A 25,247-nucleotide genomic window follows, 5' to 3' on the forward strand; every position below is an offset into this window, starting at 1 on the left:
ACATTTGCTTTAAATTTTCATAGTTCCCATCACCATCCTTTTTGCCGCTCTCATGCAACCATCTCTTTTGTATGCTTCATACCTCAAAGGCTATGGATATTGCTATTGGGTCTCAATCAAAATCCTGACCCCAGGTCTAAACGCTCCCAAACTTTAGGAAAGTTTGTTTACCTATCTCTAATGAATGTACAGTAACAATGTAGCTGAATATTGCTAGATGCGAAACATGCTGTTAGCTAGGATAGACTAGACTCACTGCTACAAATTATTATTGCAAACATAGATGCCAGATTCTATTTCTGAAACCTTAGTGGCAGACTCTGAGTCTACTGAGAGCTTTGCAGAGTATGTGTGATAGAATGATTCATCTTGGAACTGATAGGACTTTGTTTATGCAGGACAAAGTGCTAAGCATAAATCGTTATATTTTAAATGTATAATATATTTAAATGTACTATAGTCATAATATTATAGGCCTAAACTCATATGTTAAAACATGTAAATATCAGAGCTTTTGGTATAATTATGATATCTTTGTATGTTCTATAGAGACACTGTCAAGTTAAAAATCATATATTTTAACACAAATGTCTCTAGGTTTTTTAATAACACCTTACATTACTGAAACAGAAAGAATTATACAGATATAAACCCAGGGTGTATCTGATTCCATGGGAGTGCTTTTCGTCGCTAATGCTGTTTTATGTTTCATGTACCATGAACAAAGGAAATTGATTGGTCAGTTTGACTTTTCTTTTTAAAGTCTATTTTTAATAAGTTTCATTTTCCGGCTCCCCTCCACTAGACCTGTGGTGCAATGTTTGGGTTACAAATGCTGCATGGGAAATGTTTGAAATCCAAACAATTCCCCTCCACCCTGTTTTCATTAAGGCTATGTTTAAACTTGCACGCATACCTGAGTAGTGGATCATGTAATGCTCCTGCATGCTTCCCGTACTTGCGCCCAAGTGTCCCTATATGCTGTGCTGGACATGGGTACAATGCTTTGTACACGCATATACTTGAATCCACACTGCCACTGTTGGTACGTGACATTAGCACTACCATTTTTGGGATGGTATCCCAGGGTTCTGTGCATCACAAAGAGACAATCTAGGAACTATTTGGCTGTATTTTGTTGGTACTGTCATCCCCCCTTCATCCTTTTGCCAATGGCAATTCCTGATTGCATAAATCCTCACTGTTACTCCCTGCAGAACTGGATGGAAGACGTGGACTAATGGGATGATGTCATAAATAAACATTTCAGGGATAAGGTCTCTTTTCCCTGGAAAGGGTTAACAAGCTCAGTAACCTGAGAAACACCTGACCAGAGGACCAATCAAGGGACAGGATAATTTCAAATCTCGGTGGAGGGAAGCCTTTGTCTGTGTTCCTTGTTGGCTCTGTGTTCTCTTTTTGGATCTAAGAGAGGCCAGTCATGTCTCCAAGTTCTCCTGGAGTAGTTCCTACTATCCAATAGTGAGTATTAATTAGAAAGGCGGATTAGTCTTATAATTTGATTTCTACATTTGCAATTGTGTGTTTGCTGAAGGAAATTCTTTATTCCTGTTTGCTGTTACTTTGCTTTTACTGAGAAAGAAAGGGGGAGGGGGAATGCTCTCCAGGTTTATAGGTTAGACTCTGTGTATTGTTCCATCTTGGATTACAGAGACAAGTTACTTTCTTTTTATTCTTTAATAAATCTTTTCTGTTAAGAACTTGGTTGATCTTTCCTTGGGTGGATTCTCAGGGAAAGGGGAGGAGGGAGGCATCCCTCTGTAGTTGGATCCCGGTATCTCTCCTAGGAAAAGGGAGGGGGGAGGAAGCAGGGGGGAATGGTTTATTTCTCCTAGGTGTAAGAACTCCATGGATTTGGGGCTCTTGGGATCCCCAAGGATTTTGGGGAAGGACTGTGTCCCAATACACGTACATTATTGGGTGGTGGCAGCTTTTACCAGATCTAAACTAGGATTTAAGTTTAGAAGGATCCATGCAGGTCCCCACCTTGTGAACCCAACAGCTCCAAGTGGGGGTGAGACCTATGACAGATGATGATCTGGTTCTGCTCCTGCTGGGACAAATGGTTATAGAGTGGAGTGGGCACTTGGTGAGATGCTGGTTGGAATTTGAGCAGCATTTTCTGACATGTCAAAGATGTTTGACTTTGAGGGTCAGTGACAATTCACTCAGCTCACACTGTACAGATATGGTGAATGCCAGTGCACTGTGGTGGGATCGCATTATTTGGAAACATGGGGTGATCAGCAATGGCTTCAGAACTTCTGAATGAGAAAACAGACCTTCATGGAGCTGTGTGAGGAGTTTGTACCATCCCTCCAACACTTGATTCAGAGAAGCTATACCAGTTCGCAAGTGGGATCGCTATTGCCCTGTGAAAGCTGGCTACACCAGACAGATGTTGGTCCATTGCAAACCACTTTGGGGTTAAAAGTCCACTGTCAGGGTAGTGGTTGTGCAAATTTGTAGGGCAATTAACATGTGAACTACCCGGAAGTGGTTGCCACAAGAAAAGTTCCAGAAATAATAGCTGGAATTTAGAGGATGGGGTTTCAGAACTGTGCAGGGGCCATTGATGGCACCCACAGCCTAATACAAGGGGCAAATGAGTATGTGAACTGAAAAGGTTGATACTCAGTTGTTTTGCAAGGCTTAGTGGACCCCAGAAGCAAATTCACAAATTAAATGTGGGAAATACTCGAAAGGTTCATGACACCAAGGTGCTGAGGAGATCGGGATTGTACTTGAAGGAGGGAAGAAGGGACTTCCACAGAAATGATATGGTTCTATACAGCATCTGTGCCAACTGTTATTTTGAGGGACCCCGCATACCCACTCCTGCCTTGGCTCTCAAAACCGTACCCTGCCATCAATGAACCTGTAGAAAGGAAATTCAGTTACAAGCTAAGTAGCAGCAGAAAGCTCATTGATGCTTAGGGGGAGTGACCAGACAGCAAATGTGAAAAATTGGGATGGGGTAATAGGAGCCTATATAAGAAAAAAAAACCAAAATCGGGACTGTCCCTATAAAATTGGGACATCTGATCACCCTATTGATGCTGCCTGTGCACCTGTCTGGTGCCAAAGTGGCAAATACTCTTCCTATAATCATTGCCTGCTGCGCACTACCTAACACTTTTGAGGTTAAATGGGAGTGCTTCCATCCCAAATGGGCTCAGGGCAAGTCCAGTTGACAAACTCTGTACAAGCAGCCAACTCCCACCCATGTGCACATGTGGCCTGGGTCCCAGGGGACAAGGGAAATCAGGGGTACCACATGTGCACAGCACAGATTGTGGCACAGCGGTAATAATTGGAGATACACCAATCTAGAGCTGGAAGGGACCTCGAAAGGTCATCGAGTCCAGCCCCCTGCTTTCACTAGCTGGACCAACTTTTGCCCCAGATCCCTAAGTGGCCACCTCAAGGATTGAACTCACAACCCTGGGTTTAGCAGGCCAATGCTCAAACCACTGAGCTATCCCTCCCCTCTGTCTGTGCCACAGGACACCCTGACATCCTGTAAAGTGGCTGGAAATACACATGAGGAATTGTTGGTACATAGTTATTGGGCTGCAGAGCTTTGGGAGGGTTTTGTTCCCTCGTAGCCAAAGGTCATTAGCCATTGGTTCATGTGATATTGCACACATCAAAGACAATAATAAGAGGACACCTCCAGTGGGTTATCACCTTGGGTGATGGATGGCAGCTGAGTTAGGTTGTCATTGTGCAGTGTTTTTTGTCTTTGCCAGTCACACTTCTGTGCCTCTCTTTTTGGGAGCATTTACACTTTTGTAACGAGCTTTTGATAATTTGCTTTGGATGGGGAGTACGGTACCCATTGCAGAACTTTTTATTGTTTAACTGCAGTTAATGGGTGTTAGAGAGCACTAATCCCTGGTATGGTTGAAACTGCTTCAGGTTATATATATATACACTGGTTATATATATTATACTGGCAGATGCTGTTATTGCCAGTATATTCCCTCTTGCTTAGTTATTGTTCTTGGCTTTTGATTTTCAACATGTGTAACAAAAGCCCTTAAGACACTGACCCCTTTTGTGTGTGTTAGACATATGTACAAAAATGGTAGTGCTTCTTAAAGCACATCACACCATATACTGCACATTCCCCATCCCTTCTGAGTATCCGTACAACTTCAGATATTACTGAACTTTGGGTGTGGAGGGACAGACTCAAATATATTTTCACTATGATGACCCAAATTTCTACAGACCATTACATTACACGAAGTCGGAAGCTTGTGGCCCATTCACTACCTTCAGCTCATCATTAGGAAGGAGGGACCAACACATCATTAAACAAAGCATAACATTTATTAAAAGTACGAGGTAGAAGTTTTAATGGAAAGATTTTGAAATCAGACCTACAATACTGTTTACCAAAGTAGCTTTTCGCAACCAAGAACACTGCCCTCCGGTTAATGTCTTTGCACCCTCATTCCAAGGTGTGAAAAATGGGGGACAATGGCTCTAGGTGAGAACCAGGGATATCTTCTGTAAGAGGTTGTAGGGGCTAGTACATAGTGGTTTTCTGGTACTCCTGCAGGCTCAGCGTTCTCCTCCTGGTCGGTCGGAAAGGTCACTGTGATAGGATCCTCCAACTTGGCAGCACTCTGGGCAGCAGCCGGGGGAGGAGGTGGCAGCCAGTGCGCTGGTTCTGGGGCCTCAGGTGGACACCGCACTCTCAGTTCAATGAACCTCTCAGTTAGGGAATGTTTCTGGTCTGCCTCTTCTCCATCTGCTCTCGCTGGGTACTGTTCCTGCCCTCTTGGTGGCATGGTTTCACTCTTGAAAGCCGAAGGCCCTGCTAGCTCAAAGAGGAGGAGAACATTATATTATTGGTCTCTGGAACAAGCTGAAAAATTCCCCCACATAACATAACTTTTCTGTAGAAGGCCACAATTTTTATACTTTTCAGCATTCCAGCAATGTAACACTCACTATCCTTGGTTCTCGCTTAACTTTTGCAGCCCATGAGGAAGTAGCAGAGGTGAGTAATAGTAAGAAAACTGTACTAGTATTTTTAACAATTTAAATGGTTCATACTATCTCAGCGGGGGTGGGGTGATTCTATGTTTGCAGTTTACAATTTCTTCCTTTAAGGCTGGCCAGCAGTTGGAGAACATAGTGGTTTTCAAAGTACCAGAATGGAAAAGAGAGGTGGCTTTCCAAGCCTGTGGAGGGGATTTGGCAGTCTATTCCAGAGATACATTTCTGCTAATGATCTCCCCTCTACGTATCGCTTGGTTTGGAAAATCCTGGCTCTGTGCCTGACTAACAATGGTGAAATAGACAGGTGAAAAATGAGAAGCCACAGCTTCATTAGGCTTCTTGAGGATTCAGCTCAGCACCACAACTCCTTGCCTCAGAGAGCTGGAAGGGGCCATTGCAGGGTTTTTGTCTGACCGCCAGACAGGATCCTTTTCCCACCTCCACTGTCCGTGATTGTGCAGCATAGTTCTGTGTGAGGAGAGGGCAGACACCAGCGACTATAAAGTCTTCCAAGGTGGAAAAAGCTTCTGTAACTGAGACCATGTCTACACTACAAAGTTGACTTACGTTATGTCGACGTTCATCCACTGCTGTAATTAAGCCACTGTTGCACATCCGCACAACACTCTTTGTGACAGCAGTTGGTGCTTTTCCATTGAGAGAGAGAGCAGTGCAATGTGGTAGCTATCCCACTGTGCAACTCACCACCAGCTGCCGCTTGGTGTTTTGGGAAGGGTTTGCAGTTCCTCATGGGGGTGGGCTCAGTGTCCCATGATGCAGTTTTCTCCATTCCATCATTCCATGGCTTCCTAGTACAGTTTGGGCTGTTTTTCAACAGACCCTGTAAACTGTGCGTCTACCATTTCTGTCAGAAAGCATGGGTCCTGCACTGCTCTCCAGTATAGTGAGGAGTAAGGCTAAGACTTTATCATGGATATTTTTAGTAAAATCACAGACAGGTCATGGGCAATAAAGAAAAATGCATGGAAGCCCATGACCTCTCCTTGACTTTTACTAAAAATATCCATGATAAAATGGGGAGCTCAGCTGCGGGGTCCCCACACCACCTGCAGAGCTCTGGGGTCCCGCCCGGGGCAGCCGGGAGCTTCAGGGGCCCCCTGCCACCCATGACAGCCGGGTGGGGGGCATACCACAGCTCCTCACTGCCTGTGGCAGCAGGGGCGATCCTGTAGCTCTCAGCTACTGGGGCTGAATTCATGGAGATCGCAGAAGTCACAGAATGGTGGGGGGACCCCGCAGCTCCCTGTGGCTGCAGGTGCCAGAGGTCTCCCAGAGCTCCCAGCCGACGTGGGTGGCAGGAGCTCTTCCCCCCCACCCCGAACTCCCAGCCAATGCAGGGGAACCAGGAGCCCTGAGCCGAGCCGGGGGACCCTGGAGCTCCAAGTCCTCACAGGCGGTAGGGGCCCCCAGAGTTTGGAGCGTTCCCTGCAGCTGCCCCACCTCTGCAGGCGATGTGGGGACCCTGCAGCTAGGTTCCCCATTTTGTTAGGGATATTTTTAGTAAAAGTCAGGGACAGGGCTTCTGTGAATTTTTTTTTTTATTGCCCGTGATCTGTCCATGACTTCTACTAAAAATATTCATGACAAAATCTTCTCCTTAGTTATGAATACAATGCGCCTGAGCCGCAAATCTGATGATGATGCTTTGGTGTTTGCCCTGCTGTGTGCTATGGACAGAAACTATTCAAGGAGCAGCTGCACATGGACCATTGGTTTTGGATGCAAGAAACAACCACTGCGTGGTGGGATCACATCGTTTTGCAGGTATGGGATGATGAGCAGTGGCTGCAGAACTTCTGGATGCAGATGCTAAAGAAACAGTAGACAGAGGCACTACTCTGAGGGCACTCTAACCCTTGATCCAAACAAGTTAGAAACACACTTTCTCAGTTCCCCTTGGCAGGCACACAGCATGGCGGGAGCCCCAGCCATGGTGAGTTCGGCCCAGGGGAAAAGAGGCAAGATGGAACAAAAAGTGAGGGGGTTTCCATGGGGTTATCATTACAAGTGCCTTGGGCTACTATTCTGAATACTGGCACAGTTTTCCATAGGCCAGGGTGATAGCAGCTGATACCTGGCTCCTGAGGGTAACTGAGGATGCAAGGGTGCAGCTCCTGCTTGCATGCAGATGCAGACAGGGTCTGTATGCTGCTTGCCTATGTGCTGCTTTGTTGCCTGTAGAAGTAGTTGCCTATTGGCACAGCAAAGTTTCCTGTGAGGGTGGGGGGAAGAAACAACCTTTGGCAGAGGATTGCAGATTACCTCCAAGAGAGTTTCCTAGAGATCTCTATGGAGGATTCCTGGACATCCCAATGTGCATAAACAAACTTTCGCACAGGGCCCCCTCTGCATAGCTGTACAGGGGAATGAGTATCAGATACAAACTGTACCTGTGCTGGTTATTTCAATCCCTCTTCTACCTTGATTAAAAAAGCAGAGCTCTACCTCATGTCTCCCTGCAGTATCAAAGCACAATGAGTACTTACCAGAGCTTCCCTCTCCAGCATCATGTGCGCCAGAGCCAGCGTGCTGGGACTGGCCAGACTGCTGGCTGAGAGATGCACAGACACAGGGGCATGCTGATTTTTCCTTTAGAAACTGTTTGAAAAAACAGCATTAGGTGCCAAATGCATAATTTTGGTTAATCAGAAATCAATAAAATCATTGAGTTAGAACTCGGTCTCACGTGAGGACCATGTTGGGGTGGAGCAGAGCAGGGGCTGGATGGAGGGGGAAAAGTTGGAGGAGTTTGGTAAGGGAATAGAGATGTGACAATGCTGTGGGCCATCACTGCCGTTTAAACACACAGACCGACCAATGCATAGCATGTTATCCAGGGAGAAGAAGTCAATGCACAGTAGTATTTCAGTACTGCCCTTGATCTTAAACTCGGGAAGTTAGCACCAGAGCAAGAGGCGATAGTGGTCAGGGAAGGTGCTGGCCCATTCTAACTTACCAGCCTCAGGTTCTGGTTTCTGCCCCGGCTCAGGGTCTTCCGCAGGTTCGTCACAGGGGGCTTCTTCAACCCGCTCCTCTAGGTAAAGGTGCTGAATCACATGCTTCTTGTCCTCCAGGCCTAGTCCCTGCTGCCTTCTCAGCCTTCCTTACATCAGTGTCCTCTTAGACAATGAGGCCAGTGAGGTTGAGGATGGGATTGTGAGCCACTGGAGGTCTGTGGTGGGGCCATCCTCCTAGAGATCCTCCTGGCAGCCTGGTGCAGCATCACAATTGTGTCTCTGCCTTAGTTTCTCCAAGTGGGCTTCAATAAGTCCAGTAAGGCTTATGTATATTGGACAGTGTCCCTTCAGGGGTCTAATTTACTTAACTATACAAACAGGTCTCCACCCCAGCATCTCTAGCTGGCAGGGGAGGAGGCTGAACTAACCTTACTCCATCAAACCCATTTGTGTCCAGGTCCCTTACCAGCAAGGCCCCCATGGCCCTTTTCTGGAGCCAGGGCCTAATGTCATCCACTGGGGGAGGGTTTCTCTCTTTGGGTCAAGGGCCCCAGAGAGGTCAAACCATCATGACCCTTCCTCAGACCAGCTTATAATTCCTCTGATCTGGGGCTTCTGCTGATACCCGGTGAAGTCCTTCCATGGGGGCCAGGTTCCTCTGAGACTTGGCATGTGTGGTGACCCATGGACGCAGACAATTTTTCCAGATCGGATGTAGATACAAATTTTGTATCCACGCAGGGCTCTAATGATACACCCTCCTTCCTTTTCAGACTGAGGACATATTAGTCTTTCTGAAACTGCAACTGGCCTTCCAATGGAGAGACAAACAAGCTCTGAGAAGGTTTTTTTTTTTAAGGGATATTTTTCATTTTTGTAGAAAGTTTGGCAAAAGCAGAACAAGATATTTAAGTATTCAGTGACAGATACTTAATAGCAGAGTCCTTATTTGCTGAGCCCAAAGTAGAAATGTCCCAGCAAGAAAAAATAAAAAGCCCCCCTCCCATGTGATTAAAACTGCTTGCTCTTTTCCTTCAAGAGACAAAAGTTGAAGGCCAAGATTTTAAAAAAGCTGGGTGGCTAAAGTTAGGCTGTTACCTAAGCACCAAAATAAGTGGGTGAGTTTTCAAAAGTGTGCACAGAAGCTCCCATTAACTTCAGAATTTTTGAAAATTTGCTCATGTATTTAGATGCTTAAGTATGGGCATAAGAGTCCAGCTTTAGGCACCCTTTTTTCTTTTTTTTTAAATCAAACAATGGCCCAAAGTTTTCAGTAGGCTTTGGTTTCGTTTTCTGCATTATGTTTTCCATTCGGTGAAAATATGGTTAGATCTAAATATTCAGCATGGACACACTAGGCAAGGAAGCAAAAACATAATTCTAAACCATCCCTTCCTCCCCACCACCCTACAGGGCATGACCAGAAGTAAAGAAAAGATGATGATTTATTTGTATTACCCTAGCGGCTAGGAGCCCTAGACATGGAGGGATGTATATGACAGTATCCCTTGAACGTGTGCTGTCCAAATGCGTACAAAGACAACCCCTACCCGAAGAAGCTTAGGGAATATTGGCTTTACTGGTCACTTCCACGTGTGTGGGTGTGGAAAAAATAGACAAAATGATGTATTGAAGCTGGTGGCGTTGTGGACTAGGCAGGGCTGACGCAATAAAAGAACTGGAGAAGCAGGGAGGCGCCAAGTTACTCAGAGTCTTGAAGGCAAGGAAAAGAAGCTTGAATATAATGTTGTGAAGGGGACGGCCTGGGGAGGGACTCAAAAGCTGTGAGGGTGAAATGGTTGTAGCTACCGTCAAGAAGATGGTTTAAGGGGCTGCAGTTTGCACAGAAAGGAGCAGGGGAAAGTGGGAGTCAGGGAGACCAGTGTGGAATGAGGCTGTAAGGTTTGATGAAGCCACATTCCTAGATTGTAACCTCTTTGGAGCAGGGACCATCTTTTAGTTCTGTGCTTGTACAGCACCTAGCACAATGGGATTCTAGCCTGGGTGTAGTTGGGGGAGCATGGGGGCATTGCCCCCCAAACTGCAAATCTCTGGTAGGGTGCAGAATTTTTCCCCCACGCACACACGGCCGTTGGCCTGATTGGAGTTACCCCCTCCAAACATAGAAGTCAGACTACACATGTGGGGTTTAGTCCATGACTGGAGCTCCTAAGTGCTACAGTAATATAAATTCAGTTGTAATAATTGTGGAGCCCTGCTTCTCCAGCAGTTGGTGGTACTTCTGTACATTTTTCAAAACTCAATCTTGCACTTACTTTAAACACCACTATGCAAAACTACCTTTCCCCCTGCTCATACAGTGCTCACCCACTGCTCATGGATGGAGATGCCAAGAACTCACCTTTTGGGGACTTTGCAGAGCCACTTTGCTTATTTCAGAATTTCTAAATTAAATAATTGGCTTTGAATGACACAGCTGGATAAAATATCCATTGACACCCAGTTTGTGAGACAGTATATTCTGAGGGCTAGTCTACGCCGTGGGGTAATGCGCTCCATGAGAGTTTGATTTCTGAGGCGCACTGTGTTGCATGTAAATTGGCCTGTGTAGATTCTGCCAGTGTTTGAAATAGTAATATGTTAAAGTGCACTAGGGACCCTTTAATGCACACCAGCAGGGTCTACACAGAACAGTTTATCTGTAACATGTGACTGCACTTTAGAAATCACATCACTGTCTAGTGCATCATGTTACCATGTAGACAAACCCTGAGAGTTGTATTCCTGGTACGACAGTAATGAATTTTTCACAAGTATTTGGTTTGAGTTGATGAATCTGAGTGCTCTCAACTCTGTATTTTTATTATAAGCTCTTTGGGCACCGATAACTAATAAATTTGATTCATTAAACTATCCAAGAAAAATACTACTGTGATGGTCATGAATGTTTCAGATCAAGATGTCTTAGAAAAAGCTGGACATTCCTGCAAGTCTGTCCATTTGAAATATTAGTGTGTTCATGAAGAAGTGTGGCAAAATTTGAAGTATTTTATTTTTTAGGCTGTATACCTTCATTTTTACTACTTCCACCTCCCCGTCGTTCTGTATACATTCATCCCGACATGCTAACTTGCCGGGGATGTAGATTAGCTCAACACCAGGAGCCAAGTGGCCTGCCGACTCATTCTTATATTGTGCACAAGTCTTGCAAATTGCATATTTTACGAGCTCAACTTCCGAAGCACTTCAATCACTGGCATTTTAAAGCGTGTTAGAGGAAGAGCGAGACAGTTATAGCTGACCTGAAGCTATCCGTCCTCCCGACCCCATCCTATTTATTATTTTAAAGCACTCAGTAGTATGCCAGCTGCTTTGCAGCAACAAATAAAGACACCGTCCCTGCAATGAAGAGCTTATAGTCTAAGCAATCCTAGAATCAGAGAAAAGGAGAATGGGACTGGCCACTTCTCTGTTCAGTGAACCTAGAAGTACTGTGATGTCCTCCACACTTTTATTGCAAGCACACCCTCCACCTCAGGCTTTCTGCTTCTGGACTGTTCCCAGTCCTGCTGATTCCCTCTTATCAGCACTTCCTGCAGGAAGCACTATAATGGGTGCCAGGGCTGCAGGTGCTGCTTCTCATCTGCTGGCAACATTGTGTGCGAGTGTTTGTTTAGTGCTGCTTTTATCTCTCCCCCAGTTTCCCTCCTCTTTGTTGCAGTGACAGGCAGGAACAGGACTGGAAATGAGGAGGAATTGAGGGAACAAGTCAGCTTTTGGGGGCAGGGACCACGTTTTTGTTCTCTTTGTACAGCATCTAGCACAGAGGGGTCCTGGGCTGTGATTTGGGCTCCTCGACTTCTACAGCAATACACATGACAATAAACCTTGCCCAGATCCACATCTTTTGGGCACTGTACATTGCTCCATTTTCTTACTGGCAAGTGGGCAAATATATTAGCAACTTACATGTTTTTAACGTGATTCACCTGTGTTCTTTGGGGATTGACAGACAGCAGGGAGGGAGGCAAGCACTGGAGGAGTGATGGTTTAGGACCAGGAGTACGAGGTAAGGCCAGCAGTGGGACGGTTTGGGCAGAGAACTATTGCTATCTGCTGCTGCCTGAGAGATCATAAGGCAATGAGATACCAACAGAGCAAGCATATAGGCTGCTAGTGTTGTTAGTGTTCCAGGGGGGTTAATCCTTTGGGGCCCTCTCAATGTAGTGGAACCCAGGACTAAGGAGATTAAGCGACAAAGGATGTAATCTCACTCACACACACACACTCACACACACACACACACACACACTCTCTCTCTCTCTCTCTCTCTCTCTCTCTCTGTGTTTCTGTTATGCCTGAAAAACACAGGTTTGTAGTTTTCCATCACCAGCTGTTATACCAAGATTAGAATTTACTTTGGAAGATATTGCAAGGCTATAATTTTATGGGTGGGTTTTCTGTGCTGTCGTAACTCATCAAAGTACACTTCAGTTAGTTCAGTTACGGGAATTCTGTGGTGAAGAAAAACAGTGTTAAAAAAACAAAACCCCAATGTTGGCATTAACAGTTTTTCTCAATATATTGCATAATAGGCTGACTTCATTAGTCAATAGCATTTTGGCTCTTCACCCATTGGAGTAAGTTTTTGTGGGCAGAAATCCAAACTACTTTCAGGGTTGCGACCTTATTGAATCCAGACTGCCCCCGGAATGGGAAGAAAAGAATAAGAATAGAATGAAAAGAATGGTGAAGTTACTGAAAATCCTAAGGGCTTCTGGATCAGGAGACAGAAAACTCAGGTGTTTACATGGAAGAGAGGAAGTTTTGTGGCCTGGGACTTAGGAAACCTGGGTTCAGTTTCCAGCTCTGCTACAGCCATACAGTCACGACCTCTCTCTCTCTCAAGGTCCCCCAGCTGTAAAGTTGGGGCTTTTAGGTGCTACTATAATACAAATACAAAATAAAATCATATATATACTTAGGAAGCTTGATTCGTGCTAATAGTTCCATCAAGGTTGAAGCTAAAAGGAGATGTGCTTTAGCTACAAGTGCTGCACAGATGTTGATGAAATTATGGACTGATAAAAAGATTGCATTTGGTACCAATGTGAAAAATGACCAAGCCAGTGTTTTGACAGTATTGCTCTATGATCTAGCAGCAGCTGCATTAAATGAAACAGACCTCAGAAGGCTGGAGGCAGTAGAGATGAGAGTTCTTCGGAAGATGGCAGGTGTAAAGTGGAGTGATTTTAAGACCCATGAGAAAGTTAGGAGAGTAGAATGTAATCAAGGAATGGGACTGATTGCAGTTGAAAATATTACAACGGCAGGGGAAGGGGACACTGTAGAAACAGATAACAAGATACCAAAGAAAATTAATGCAAATGCAACCAAGGTCAGTCAGACCACTAACTAGATGGCAGGACATTTCATGCAGGGACATGACCAGGTTGAGCTTAACGGATTGAACAAGCCATAGACAGGAATGATTGGTGACACGTTACTGCTGCCCATGTCTGTAAAGATGCATTGGGTTGAGAATTTATACAAATAATTATTAATAATATACATACAAAACCCTACATTATGCTTTAGATTTCACAAGCACACATGTCAAGAAACACAAGGGTATGGTTCTTGTTTCAACTGTCCGTCTTCTCTTTGTAGCATGTAAGCTCTTCAGGGCAGGGAACATCCCGTACTATGCATTTGTACAGTGCATCATTTGCACAGTGGAGCCTCAAACTGCTACCACACTACAAATAATGATGTGTAGACCATTCATGTGAACTTATTTCGATATGTAACATGTTCACATGCCACAGTAATAGGCTCACTGGAAAAATTTTCATTTTTTTTCATTATGGCAAAAAACTTACAATAAAATGAAGCATTTCTGTGTTGTCTGGAAGTTTTTGAGGAAAACATAGAGCCTTTCTCTTTTTTTACCATCTCTAGCCCTAACTCTAAAACCCAAGCCTAAAAACCTCTCAGCCCTAAGCCTTCCTGTGCCACCTCGGCTCACTCATCCCAAACCAAGTCACCTGGGGAAATGGGTGGGCTTTGCAACATGCCCTAATGGTCATCAAACTTGGGCCTCTGTCCAACCAAAAGTGGTAGGTGTGGGGAGAGGACTGTATTCCGGAATCTGGGTCCCTTAACAGGAAATACCCACTTACCAGCTGAATGCATCCAGGAATGGTGAGCTCAGGTGAGCCCATTGGTCTCAACGACAAGGAGGAAATGCAAGGAAGAGAAGCAGTCTGAGTCCCAAAGCATAAAAGGACAAATTCTGCTCTCCTTACTCACGTAGCTGAGTGCCTCATTGGGCAGTCAGGTCCATAGATTTCAGTGGGACTATCTGTGGTGCAAAACTACTACTCCACATGAGTAAGGCTGTCAGAATCTGGCCCAAAGGAATTTACAGATTAAAACCAACACCCTGAAGTGCATCTGGAGACAAAATTGGAAGTTGGTGTAATCTGTGTGACACAAGGGACCTCGCAGGAAGCTCTGCTAAAGTGGAGCTGGCAGCTGCATTCTGTGTCAGCTGGAGTTGGAGTGGCCTTCAAGTAGACCTTCAGAGAGTGCATTGCAGTACAGGTCTGTCTCCTCTTACGCTGGGGTTACATTCCGCAGTCAGCACGTAAAGCGAAAATCGCGTATAGTCAAAATAATATTGAGTGTAATGGCGGGTGGAATCGCCCGCACTACAGAAACGGTATTTAAATTATTTTTTTTCTTTTTTGTTGTTTTTTTTCTTGTTTTGCTGACCGCGTAAAGCTGAAATCGCGCATGTTAAATGCGCCTAAGATGCGACAGACCTGTAATCTAGTATAAATAAATAAATAAATAAATAATGAATCATTGTGGCAAAGTACACATCCAGGAGGAAAAGGTGCCCAGATGCCCATTGGGGCAAAAAGCATGACTGTTCTCTCAGCATCCATAGCCTATTTCAGATCCAGCAAAACCCTCTAAATGAAAAACCTGAGTAACAGGAGGTAGACAAACTTCTTCAGCTGTGGCAGCAGATATTACACATGCCATCTCCTCTGATTGTTCTCCCCAGGTCCAGCAGCTTTACCACACTTCTTTCTCATTAGAGTTGATCTTAACCCAGCTAAGTATTTTTCTGAACACTAGGCCTAGTCTACAACTAAAACGTAGGTCTACCTAACTACATCTCTCAGGGCGGTGAAAAATTTCATGTCCTGTGTGACAGGTCGACCTAACTTCCACTGTAGATGTAGCTAGGTCAATGGAAGAGTTCTTCCGTCAGCCTAGCTAATCACCTTTTGAGGGGATGGATTTACTATAGCAATGGAAAAATCCCTTTGCTCGCTGTACTATGTGTGTACACCATAGCGCTGCTGTAGCGCTTGTGGTATAGATGTACCCTGAGTCTCAGGAAGTCACTGGGGAATGTCTAACAACTGCACCATCCATCTCCATCTAATAGAAAACCAAACAAACAAGTTGAGTGTCATGCATTCTGAAGACATCCCAGTCCATGCTACTTCGCTGTCTCTGCTAACAGCATTACACTCACAGCAAACAGAAGGGGCAATAGCATGGATTTTTTTTTAATGGATTGATTATATATGATGGAGGTTGAATAGTAGATAGTAAATCAGTAATGATGCAGTTCTGATTGGAATGTTTGGATACTTACATTTGTGAAACTTTAGGAGTTCTCAAATGTTCTCACAAATAAGCAGGTGCTCACTGGAACAGTTGCAAACAATGAATCATATGATCCAAGGGACAATATCAGAGCAAACTCTTAGGGTTGATCCTGCAATTTACAGGGCAATGTGTGGGAGGCCCTCTGGGACTGTGCAGAGCCTCATTGACATCAGTTGCGGGTGGGGGGAGACATAGAGGTCCATCCATGCATAGTCAGTTGCAAGATTAGGTCTCTTTATTCAGAAAAATATGTACATATTATTCTATCAGCTGTAGCTCAAATAGCTAGCTGCCAGGTTAGTAAAATAGCCATTTCAGTCTGGCACCTCAGATCAATATGTTAGTGGATTTGCCAAATATCACTCCCAAATTTCACACTAAAGATAACTAGGAACAATTTATTATTTAAACGCTTGGAGTCTAATAAGCGAACTAGTCTCTTATGAGCCAGCTTGCAGATGAAATTAATCAAATCAAGTAAAACAGAGAAATAAAAGTAGATCACGGTTCTATGAGAGCCCTACATTAAGCATGTGTGGAAACCCTGACAATAACTAGAAGAGGCAGCAGTGTCCAGTAGTTTTTTGGACTGGGAGTCGAGCCCTAAGGTTCTAATCCTGGTTCTGCCACTGACCTGTTGTGTGACCATAGGGTATGTCTACACTACAAGAGTAGTTCAATTCAACTTAATTCGAATTTGTGGAATCGACCTTACGAAGTCGAATTTGTGTATCCACACTAAGGACACTAATTCGACTTTGTGAGTCCACACTAACGGGGCCAGCATCAACTTTGGAAGCGGTGCACTGTGGGAAGCTATCCCACAGTTCCCGCAGTCCCCGCTGCCCATTGGAATGCTGGGTAGAGCCCCCAATGCCTGCTGGGGGAAAAAATGTGTCGAGGGTGGTTTTGGGTAACTGTCATCATTGAACCGTCAATCACGCCCTCCCTCCCCGAAAGCGCCTGCGGGCAATCTGTTCGTGCACTTTTCTGGTCAGTGACAGCGCGGATGCCACAGCACTGCGAGCATGGAGCCCGCTGCAGTTATGGCCGTTTTCACCTCCTCGCACCTTATCGTCCACCTCTTCCACAGTCAGCTGCTGAGAAATCGGGCTACTTTTCAATGGTGCTGCAAGCACTGGTGGACCATAGGGGACGTTTTACCAACATCAACGTTGGGTGGCCAGGCAAGATTCATGACGCGCGTGTTTTCAGGAACTGTGGTCTGTTTAGACACCTGCAGGAAGGTAGTTTCTTCCCGGACCACAAAATAACGGTTGGGGATATGCAGATGCCTATAGTGATCCTCGAGGACCCAGCCTACCCGCTAATGCCCTGGCTCATGAAGCCCTATACAGGCGCCTTGGACAGCGACAAGGAACTCTTCAAGTACCAGCGAGCAGCGAGCAGCGTGACCTGTGAATGTTCAGTTTCTTTACAGAGAAGCTGAACCTGCCCCTGTTTCTTTACCCAGTTACTGTTGACTATCCTCTGCAGTTACATACCCCGTTCACCCCGTTTCCCCCACTTCCAACACACGTGTAAAAATAAAATACATGTTCCATTGTTACTTAACAAACGTTTCTTTATTAATGACTTTGCGTTAAAGGGTTGAAACTGGGATGCAGACTGTGCTGCGTAGGGAGTGCAGTGATGTAAAGACCGCCTCTAAACTCGAGGAATGACAGGCTCCTGCTCCTAGAGCGGTCCGCAGTGCCAGACTGGTTGTTTCAACGGAGCCTGCCATCCCTCCTTTTCGGGATTCTGTGTGCGGGGGCTATGTGACCTTGTGGCGGAGGAGGACGGATACAGATTCCTCTGCTACGTGACTCTGCGGTCCAGGACAAGGACCGCTGCATAAGATCTGTAACTGCCCTCCCCCGCTACAAAGTCACGTCCCCCCCACCCACACAGAACCTGGAAACCACCTCCCATACCGACCAGGGTGCCTACTGACTGCACTGTGTGTGTGACCTGCTGCTGATCCTGCCCCCGGGTCTGTACCCTGGTAAAGGTGACCGTCCTATGCAATTACCAACCCCCTTCCCTACCCCCTCCCTTCAAACACAGTCTTCTGTAAAAAAAACATGACGGAAACAGTAATTAACAGCAAAGTATTTTTAATAATTAACTAGACAGTAAGGGGATGAAACTGGGATTTGGGCTTGGGTGAGTCAGGAAGGGAAGGACTTCTCAAAATGTAGGGTATGAGAGCTTTTGGGTACTTGAGCACTCTGCTGGGGTGCAGTGACAGTTTTCACGGCCCCTAGCGCCCCTCCTTCTGGTTATTTTGGGTGAGGGGGGTATGGGACTTTGTGGCGGGGGAGGGCGGTTGCAGATACACTGAAGGGGGGCTCTGTCCTCCTGCCTGCGGTCCTGCAGAACATCCACAAGGCGCCGGAGCATGTCCGTTTGCTCCCTCATTAGTCCAAGCAGCGTTTGAGTCGCCTGCTGGTCCTCTTGACGCCACCTGTCCTCCCGTTCGCTGTGTGAGCGCTGGTACTGAGAGAGGTTCTCCCTCCTGGGGCATTTCCTGTGTGGCTGGTCAGAGCATCCAAGCTCGGACTGCTGTCCAGAGCGTCAACAGAGTGGTGCACTGTGGGATAGCTCCCAGAGCTACTAAGGTCGATTTCCGTCCACACCTAGCCTAATTCGACATGGCCATGTCGAATTTAGCGCTACTCCCCTCGTCGGGGAGGAGTACAGAAGTCGAATTAAAGAGCCCTCTATGTCGAATTAAATAGCTTCGTGGTGTGGACGGGTACACGGTTAATTCGAATTAACGCTGCTAAATTCGAATTAAAGTCCTAGTGTGGACCAGGCCATAGGCAAGAAGGAACAGTCTCACTTCACTAAAATCTGAACGTCAGTAAATCACAATGTATACAATATTAATTTTGGTTTGATACCTGTCAGCTAAAAGAACTTTGCCAGCCAAAAGCACTCTTCTAAACTGAGGTCCAGCTGTTGCCCAGATCTTTAATTTTGACTTCTTAAACCACGGCCAAAAAAGTAGCCAGTTCTGAGGAAAGATCTCTATAAGAAATGAATAATTTTATCAAGGCTAAATAGAATAGCCTATAGTAATATTTGGTTTAAATCCCCTAAGGAAAAAAATTGAGATTAACTGCATTATATAACAAAACAGCACTTAATAACTGGCAGTGTTATTTTTGTTGTTGCAAGAAAGAAACAGCTGCAGCTAAATCCAAAGCACATGATTTTTTCTGTTGAAAAGTTGCGTGTAGCCTTTGGAAATTTCCCTCTCTAGGAATGTCACTAATAGGAATTTCACTCTGCTTATTAAGAGTTTTTGTTTGTTTTTTCGAGTTAGGAGAGAAACACCCTGTCGATTTTTTATCATGATTTTTCCAGGCAAAAGAGCAATCAAATAGTGTTTGCTCAACAGCTTTGCCAGGAGAGGATAGGCCTTTTGAGATGAGGGTTCAAGGTGGATAGAAGAAGTGATTTCCAAACCCCTGACGGAAGTCATATGATGAACTTGTCACATAATGGTTAAAACAATTATTCATCACTTCAGCTTTCCCTAGTTGACTACATCCATGGGGGAAACATACTTTCAGTGCAGCCCCATCTACTTGGTGTGTGCTGACAGAAGCTAAATCTGGTTCCAGTGGAACTAAAAGAAATCTAGTGTAGATATGCATGTACTTGATAGTTATCGTGACAGGCAGCTGCTGACTGCTGTTACTATTTCTTATTTGTATTGTGGTAGCACCTGGAGGGGATTTGATGTGGGGGAAAGGGTAGATTGGATTGGGGCCTAATCTGGAAAAGGACTGAACACCTCAGCTCCCACTGAATTCATTAAGAGCTGCAGAGCTTCCAGAATCAGGCTGTAATTGATTACATAAGTGTATGTTCACTTAACTTTATTTCCTTTCATAGCTGTTGTGTTAATTCTGCATTATGTCTGAGATTTTAAAATGTCCAAATGTCAGAAAAGTCACTTGTGAGCCTCATACTAACTATAATTTAACTTCCTTGCACATATGTTTAACTTAGTACTAATGTATATCAATAATAATTCCTAGCTCTTGTATAGCATTTGTAATCAGTAGATCTCAAAGTGCTTCACAAAGCAAAGACACCTTATTATTCCCATTTTGCAGATGAGGAAATACAACCACAGAGAGGGGAAGTGACTGGTCCAAGGTCACCCAGCAGGCCAGTGATGGAACCAGGAATACAACCCAGATCTCCTGAGTCCTACTCCAGTGCTCTGTCCAGTTAGGGTGACCAGACAGCAAGTGTGAAAAATCAGGATGGGGGTGGAGGGTAATAGGAGCCTATATAAGACAAAGCCCCAAATATCGGGACTGTCCCTATAAAATCAGGACATCTGGTCACCCTATGTCCAGTAGACCATACTACAAGCTGGACCTCTATTCTCATGGAAAAGTTAGGTTTTTTTTCCCAGCACTCCAGGGCTAAATTCTGAGGCAAACAGGAAATGCTATGGTAGCTTTAAGCACACTAAAAATGGTAGGAATTTTTTTGAATTAAATATAAAATGAGTAATATCTGTTCAGTCTTTCTTGTGTTACTTATTTTGAGATTAAATTCCATTAATTTTACACTGCTTCTAATAATCGATTTTCAGTGTGCCACAGAACTTGGTTGGGACCAACATACCAAGCTCTGTGTTGAAACTGCTCATGCCTTCTTAGATCATAAATGCTTCAGGGCAAGGATGCCATGGTTAGTTCTGGCACCACCGAGTCTGCTTTCAGCTTTATATACTTCAACTAGTAAAAAACAACAAAGCATATTTCTTAAAGCAGTGCAAAGCGGCCTTAGTGTAACTGAGTCAGGTCCACAATGTTTGTAATGCATAGCTACCCCCTTTAAATAGGGAACAGGCAATAGAAGAGGCGAGGGAGTGTTTTCTTTGCATCTGTACCATTTTACTTCTATGCATTTGAGTCTAAACTCCGTAGACTCATGGATCTCACCGTGTGTGTGTGTGTGAGAGAGAGAGATATGATTAGAATTGATGGTAGGCAACAGTTGGGAAGCAAGCAGTTGATGCTGTGGATACCATTTTGGTGCTGGTGGTAAAAATTGTTGTAATCCTACTCTGTTTCTCAACTGTAGCTTACCATCAATTCAAATACTTTTTCTCTCTCTCTCTCTCTCATATCCAAAAAGGGAAAAGAGTCAGGATCACATAAAATCCACCAGGGACTTCACTGTTCCTAATCTATTTAATGTGGAAGGGGCTCAGAAACTTAATTGGTGGTGTCCTATTTTTCTTGTTGAACTGTCCCTTTTCATGGGCACAGGCTTTGTTTTACTTCCAATTTAGCAAACAGGGTGGGCTCCTCAACAAGCCCCCCACCCCTTCTGGTCCCTTTCCTCTTTGTAATCACGCCACGGGGTGCTCTTTTTTGTAGTTGGGGGTGCCATATGTACAACCTTCTTCCCCTTTACCCGCCATAATGGCTGCCACCTGGACAGAACGCACGGCCGGTTGGCGTTTTAACTGTTCGATTTTTTTTTTATGGCGAACACACTGCCGCTGCTGCGTATGCTGGGCACGAATGGTTAAATTTTTGACGAGTTTCTGAAGGACCGGTACTTGCTTAGCCAGTGCTTTCAAGCGGGTGCATTTCGCTTTTTCCGCCTGGAAGTTCTGTTTTAAGGCCTGCAACTTGTTTTGGGCATAGGCTTGGGTTGCCGCCTGGTTAGTGATTTACACTTTTAGCTGCTCAGTTTCCACCAGCTGTCAGGTACACACTTCTTCCCTTCTCCCTAACTCCTCTTTCTGCCCCGACAGCATTTGATACCACATGGCCACTGCAGCTTATATTAATTTCACAGCTGCCCCTAGGTTTTTACCCTTTTGCTGTTTATACTTGGCATACCGGTTTCATAAATTTTGCCAAGTATGCATGCCTTTTTGAAGCTCCACCACGGAACCTCAGGGATTGTATTTGACTTTGGTGAGAGCCCTCTCCAACCAGGCGAGGTCCTCACCCGCCTTTGAAAGAGGCAACAGGGTTTTGTTCCTTCTTGTTGCCTCCCACGTGGTGCGGGCATTGAGTTCACCAGCCTCCCGGGACCCCACTGGCCTGGGCAGCTGGACTTCCATGTCCACGCTCCCTAATGCCCGTGGGTCCAGCCATAAACCCATCCATGATGCCACCGCCCATGACTGCGGAACGCCTCAGGCAAATTGGTAACATAAATCTGTCACAGTTTTGGTGGAGAATTGCAGGGGGAGCCTGCAGAGCGCACCAACTGTTCTGCCCTTGGTATTTCAGGTTTGCTCTGTCCAGCACTGTTGGTATTTCATGTTAAAAATTTTATGATTAAAGGTGTGCCCACCCTCAGCTGTAGTATGCCCGAGAAATGGAAAAAGGGTTAGCATTCCTCTCTCCACCCTGGTTGGCGGGGGAACGGTACAGGTGGGTATACCCCCAGTTGTAAAAGTCCCAGGTAAAAGGAGAAAAACTTAGTAATTCTCACTCCAAGCAAACAATTCTCGTTGTATACAGCCTCAGCTGTAGCATGCGTGAGTTTAAAAAAAAACAACAAAAACTTAGGGTGTATTGGCCCGCAGTTAAGCTAAGTATGGTTAATATCTCTAATAATGTTGTGTTTAATTTTTCATGAATTACACCCAATGTTTTCCTGCCCCTGACGCACACCCGGGAACAACTGACTGTATTCCAGGCAAATGCCTCTTCCTTTACAGTGTTGCAGCACACGTTTAATCTGAAAAAAGCTGCCTTTGTTACAGCCATTCAAATGGGGCATCTATGTCAACAGGGGGACGTGTTATGCTATGTTACTAAGAAAGCGAAAAGCCACTACTAGCTAGTGTATGCAATTGTTGCTACCCTAACCAGTTTGTTTGTGCTATATTTCTGTTTATGTAGAAAACCAACAGTAACCCTAGCCACCCTGTCCGAGGGAAGGTGGAAACCTAAGTGGTGACCCCTCACAACAAAATGTTGACTCGGGATCAAGGGGGGAATGTCACAACCCAATGGCCCCCTCCCTCAGGGGGTCCCCTGGGGAGGCAGATCAGCACTGTATTTTGCTAATGCTGTTGCAAGCGTTGCAAGGCATTTTGGGAAGGGTTAAAGGTGTAAGTGTAAAGTAAAAAATTCCTTTGCAGGTTACGAGAGGCCGAAGGGGGAGGAAGGGAAAAGAAAATGGGTTAATGCGACAACTCAGCTCAGCCCAAAGATAAGACGCCAGCTCCAGTCCAAGGTCGCTGCGTTCAAACAAACTCTATACAGCCAAAAAGCCTGCAGCTGGTACCTGGATCTTACCCAACCCCCCAAAAATAGGGAGACGGTGAAGGCCAGCAAGGGAAAAAACAACCGTCTCTCATCCCTAACGTCGCTGTGTTTTGGGAACGCTGAAAAGGCCACAAAAAGCTGGTTTAAACTGGTACAAAAAGCATGGAAAACAAAGGTCCCTAAACAAAAGCCCCCCCCCCAAACCCCCAAACTTAAAACCCTCCTAAAAGCTAAAGCAAATCGGAGATCAACAGCCAACCCTGGACAACTGTGCACAAAACAAAACTCCCGTCCTTCTTCATACGTTACACCAAGGCTTGGCCAGCCCCGGGTACTGCATGTGTAAGTAAAACAGTGGGTTAGGGCTTGGGGCACTAACGCTTTCTTCCTTCCTCTAAGTAACATGAAAAACCCCCCAGCACTCCGCTGTTATTTTATTATTTTATTAATAAAGCTTTAAACTCAGTCACTTGGTGTGCTCTGTCATCTCCTCCCCTAACAGTCCTGCGGCCTCAGCCTAATCACCTGATGCCTCAGGCAAATTGGTAACATAAATCTGTCACAGTGGGTGGGAGTAGAAAATGCTAGATCAGACAGATTGTTCAGAAAAACTGCTTAGCTTTTAGAAATGGTTAGTGAGCTGCTGCTTTGTTTTTTAATTACTTTTAAAAAAATAAAAAAGAAACACATTACCAAGGATTTTGAATATACGGTATTTTTGTCATGGTTTTGATGCATATAATATGTTCCAGGTTTTAATATTCTGGCTGCCACCTTTGAAGCTGCTATGCAATGATTAGCAAGTTAATAAGCTATACCTGAACTTTTAAATAAGCAGATTTTATTAAGCTGAAGTGGAATCCTCCACATTCATGAATTACTCATAGATTCCAAAATTCTCTGCCACTTTTTGAACCATTTTTTTTATCATACCAGAAATGCATTTAGCTTCTCACAATCTATTGTTTTCATACAAATATGGAAAGGAAGGTGATTGATAAGTGTCACATTCTAATATCCAACATCATTAAGTGAAATCTATTTACCAATTAGTACAGTAATGCTTGCAATATAAAGATTTTGGCATGGAGTGGTTCAAACTGATAACATAGGGGTGGATCCTGCTCCCATTGAGGCCAGTTTTAAAATTCCAAACAACTTCAGTGTTGCAGAATCAGGGCTGTAATGTAGTTCACAAATTTAGTAGCATTGTGTTAGCTTCAGATGTATTTACACTAAAAAGACAAAGAACTTCCTATCCTTTCATTCAGAATGTTTTGAAAAATATACTGATACTGGTTATTTATGTATTTAGCATATGCAATCCACTCAAGCCAAGTCACATTGTTCTTATCAACAATATTCAAGGCACGAAGACCTCCAGAAAGTTGAGTCATTTTGCTGTCCTCAACAATATGTGTCGTGGTTTGTGGCTGCCCATGTTGATAGAGTGGACTGTCTCTAAAACACCACCAAAATTCCACTGCAGCACAAATTCCATGTCTGGTATGAAATCGGTTCAGAAGGCTCCATTGCCTTCATGGTAAATCAAACCCAGGTTGACATCAAGTGGGGTCAGAGACAAGATCATTATTTGTCACTTTCTCTATGGACCATGAAACTCTCCATGTGTCCTCTACCATAAGTCCCTCACCTGGTAAATTTATCCACAATGGGTGCTGTGAGGGCAGACAACCATGTGGTGGACTAAACAAGTCTTTAATTAACAGTAGATGTGGCATATCACGCAATTTTGTGACGAGCTTTGCTACGCTTTCCTCTCTGCAAACACTGGGTGGAGCAATATTTCAGAGAACTGGTAACCATAGCAGAGGATTAGATTTAAGTGTGCCTGAAATAATATGCATGGTGGAATTAAGTTGTACGTCAGTCATCTTTGTGTGAGACGAATGAGCCTGTACTGGAGCGCAGTACTGCGTCACTGAATAGCAGAGTGCCAAGACTGAAGTGTGTAATGTTTGGGCATTGGCATCCCATGTCATTCCAGCCAGTTTTCAGAGCAGGCTGTTGCACGTTTTGACCTTAGTCGCTATATTTGTAAGATGGTCACGATATGTGAGCGTTCTATCCAACATGATGCCTAGATAGACTGGGTGTGAATCATGCTTTATTCTCTGACCATTAAGAACTATATTCAGCTCTCTGTCCACTTGTGTATGATGTAAGTGGAAGACACTTCACACGGTCTTACTTCCATTTGGTATCAGGCGCCACTGACAACAATAATTGACCATAGCCTCATTCAGAACACTTTCAAGTATGTCAGAGGAGTGTGACTGAGAGC

The 25,247-nt window shown here is 44.7% G+C and overlaps 1 protein-coding gene across 5 annotated transcripts in view; it reads left to right on the forward strand.

Moving 5' to 3' along the window:
- The window catches only part of CRADD (CASP2 and RIPK1 domain containing adaptor with death domain), a 99,331-nt gene that overhangs the window by 63,453 nt on the left and 10,631 nt on the right, over window positions 1-25,247 (forward strand). The window contains exon 4 of one of the 5 annotated variants that reach the window (XM_044980966.1): window positions 6,660-6,822. The exons of the other annotated variants lie outside the window; for them this stretch is intronic. Within the exon in view, the coding sequence (XP_044836901.1) occupies window positions 6,660-6,822 (163 nt within the window). The remainder of the gene's footprint in view (window positions 1-6,659; window positions 6,823-25,247) is intronic. 5 annotated transcript variants of the gene reach the window in all.

This window comes from Mauremys mutica, chromosome 1 (genome assembly GCF_020497125.1).
Source record: "Mauremys mutica isolate MM-2020 ecotype Southern chromosome 1, ASM2049712v1, whole genome shotgun sequence".
Lineage (NCBI taxonomy): Eukaryota > Metazoa > Chordata > Testudines > Geoemydidae > Mauremys > Mauremys mutica.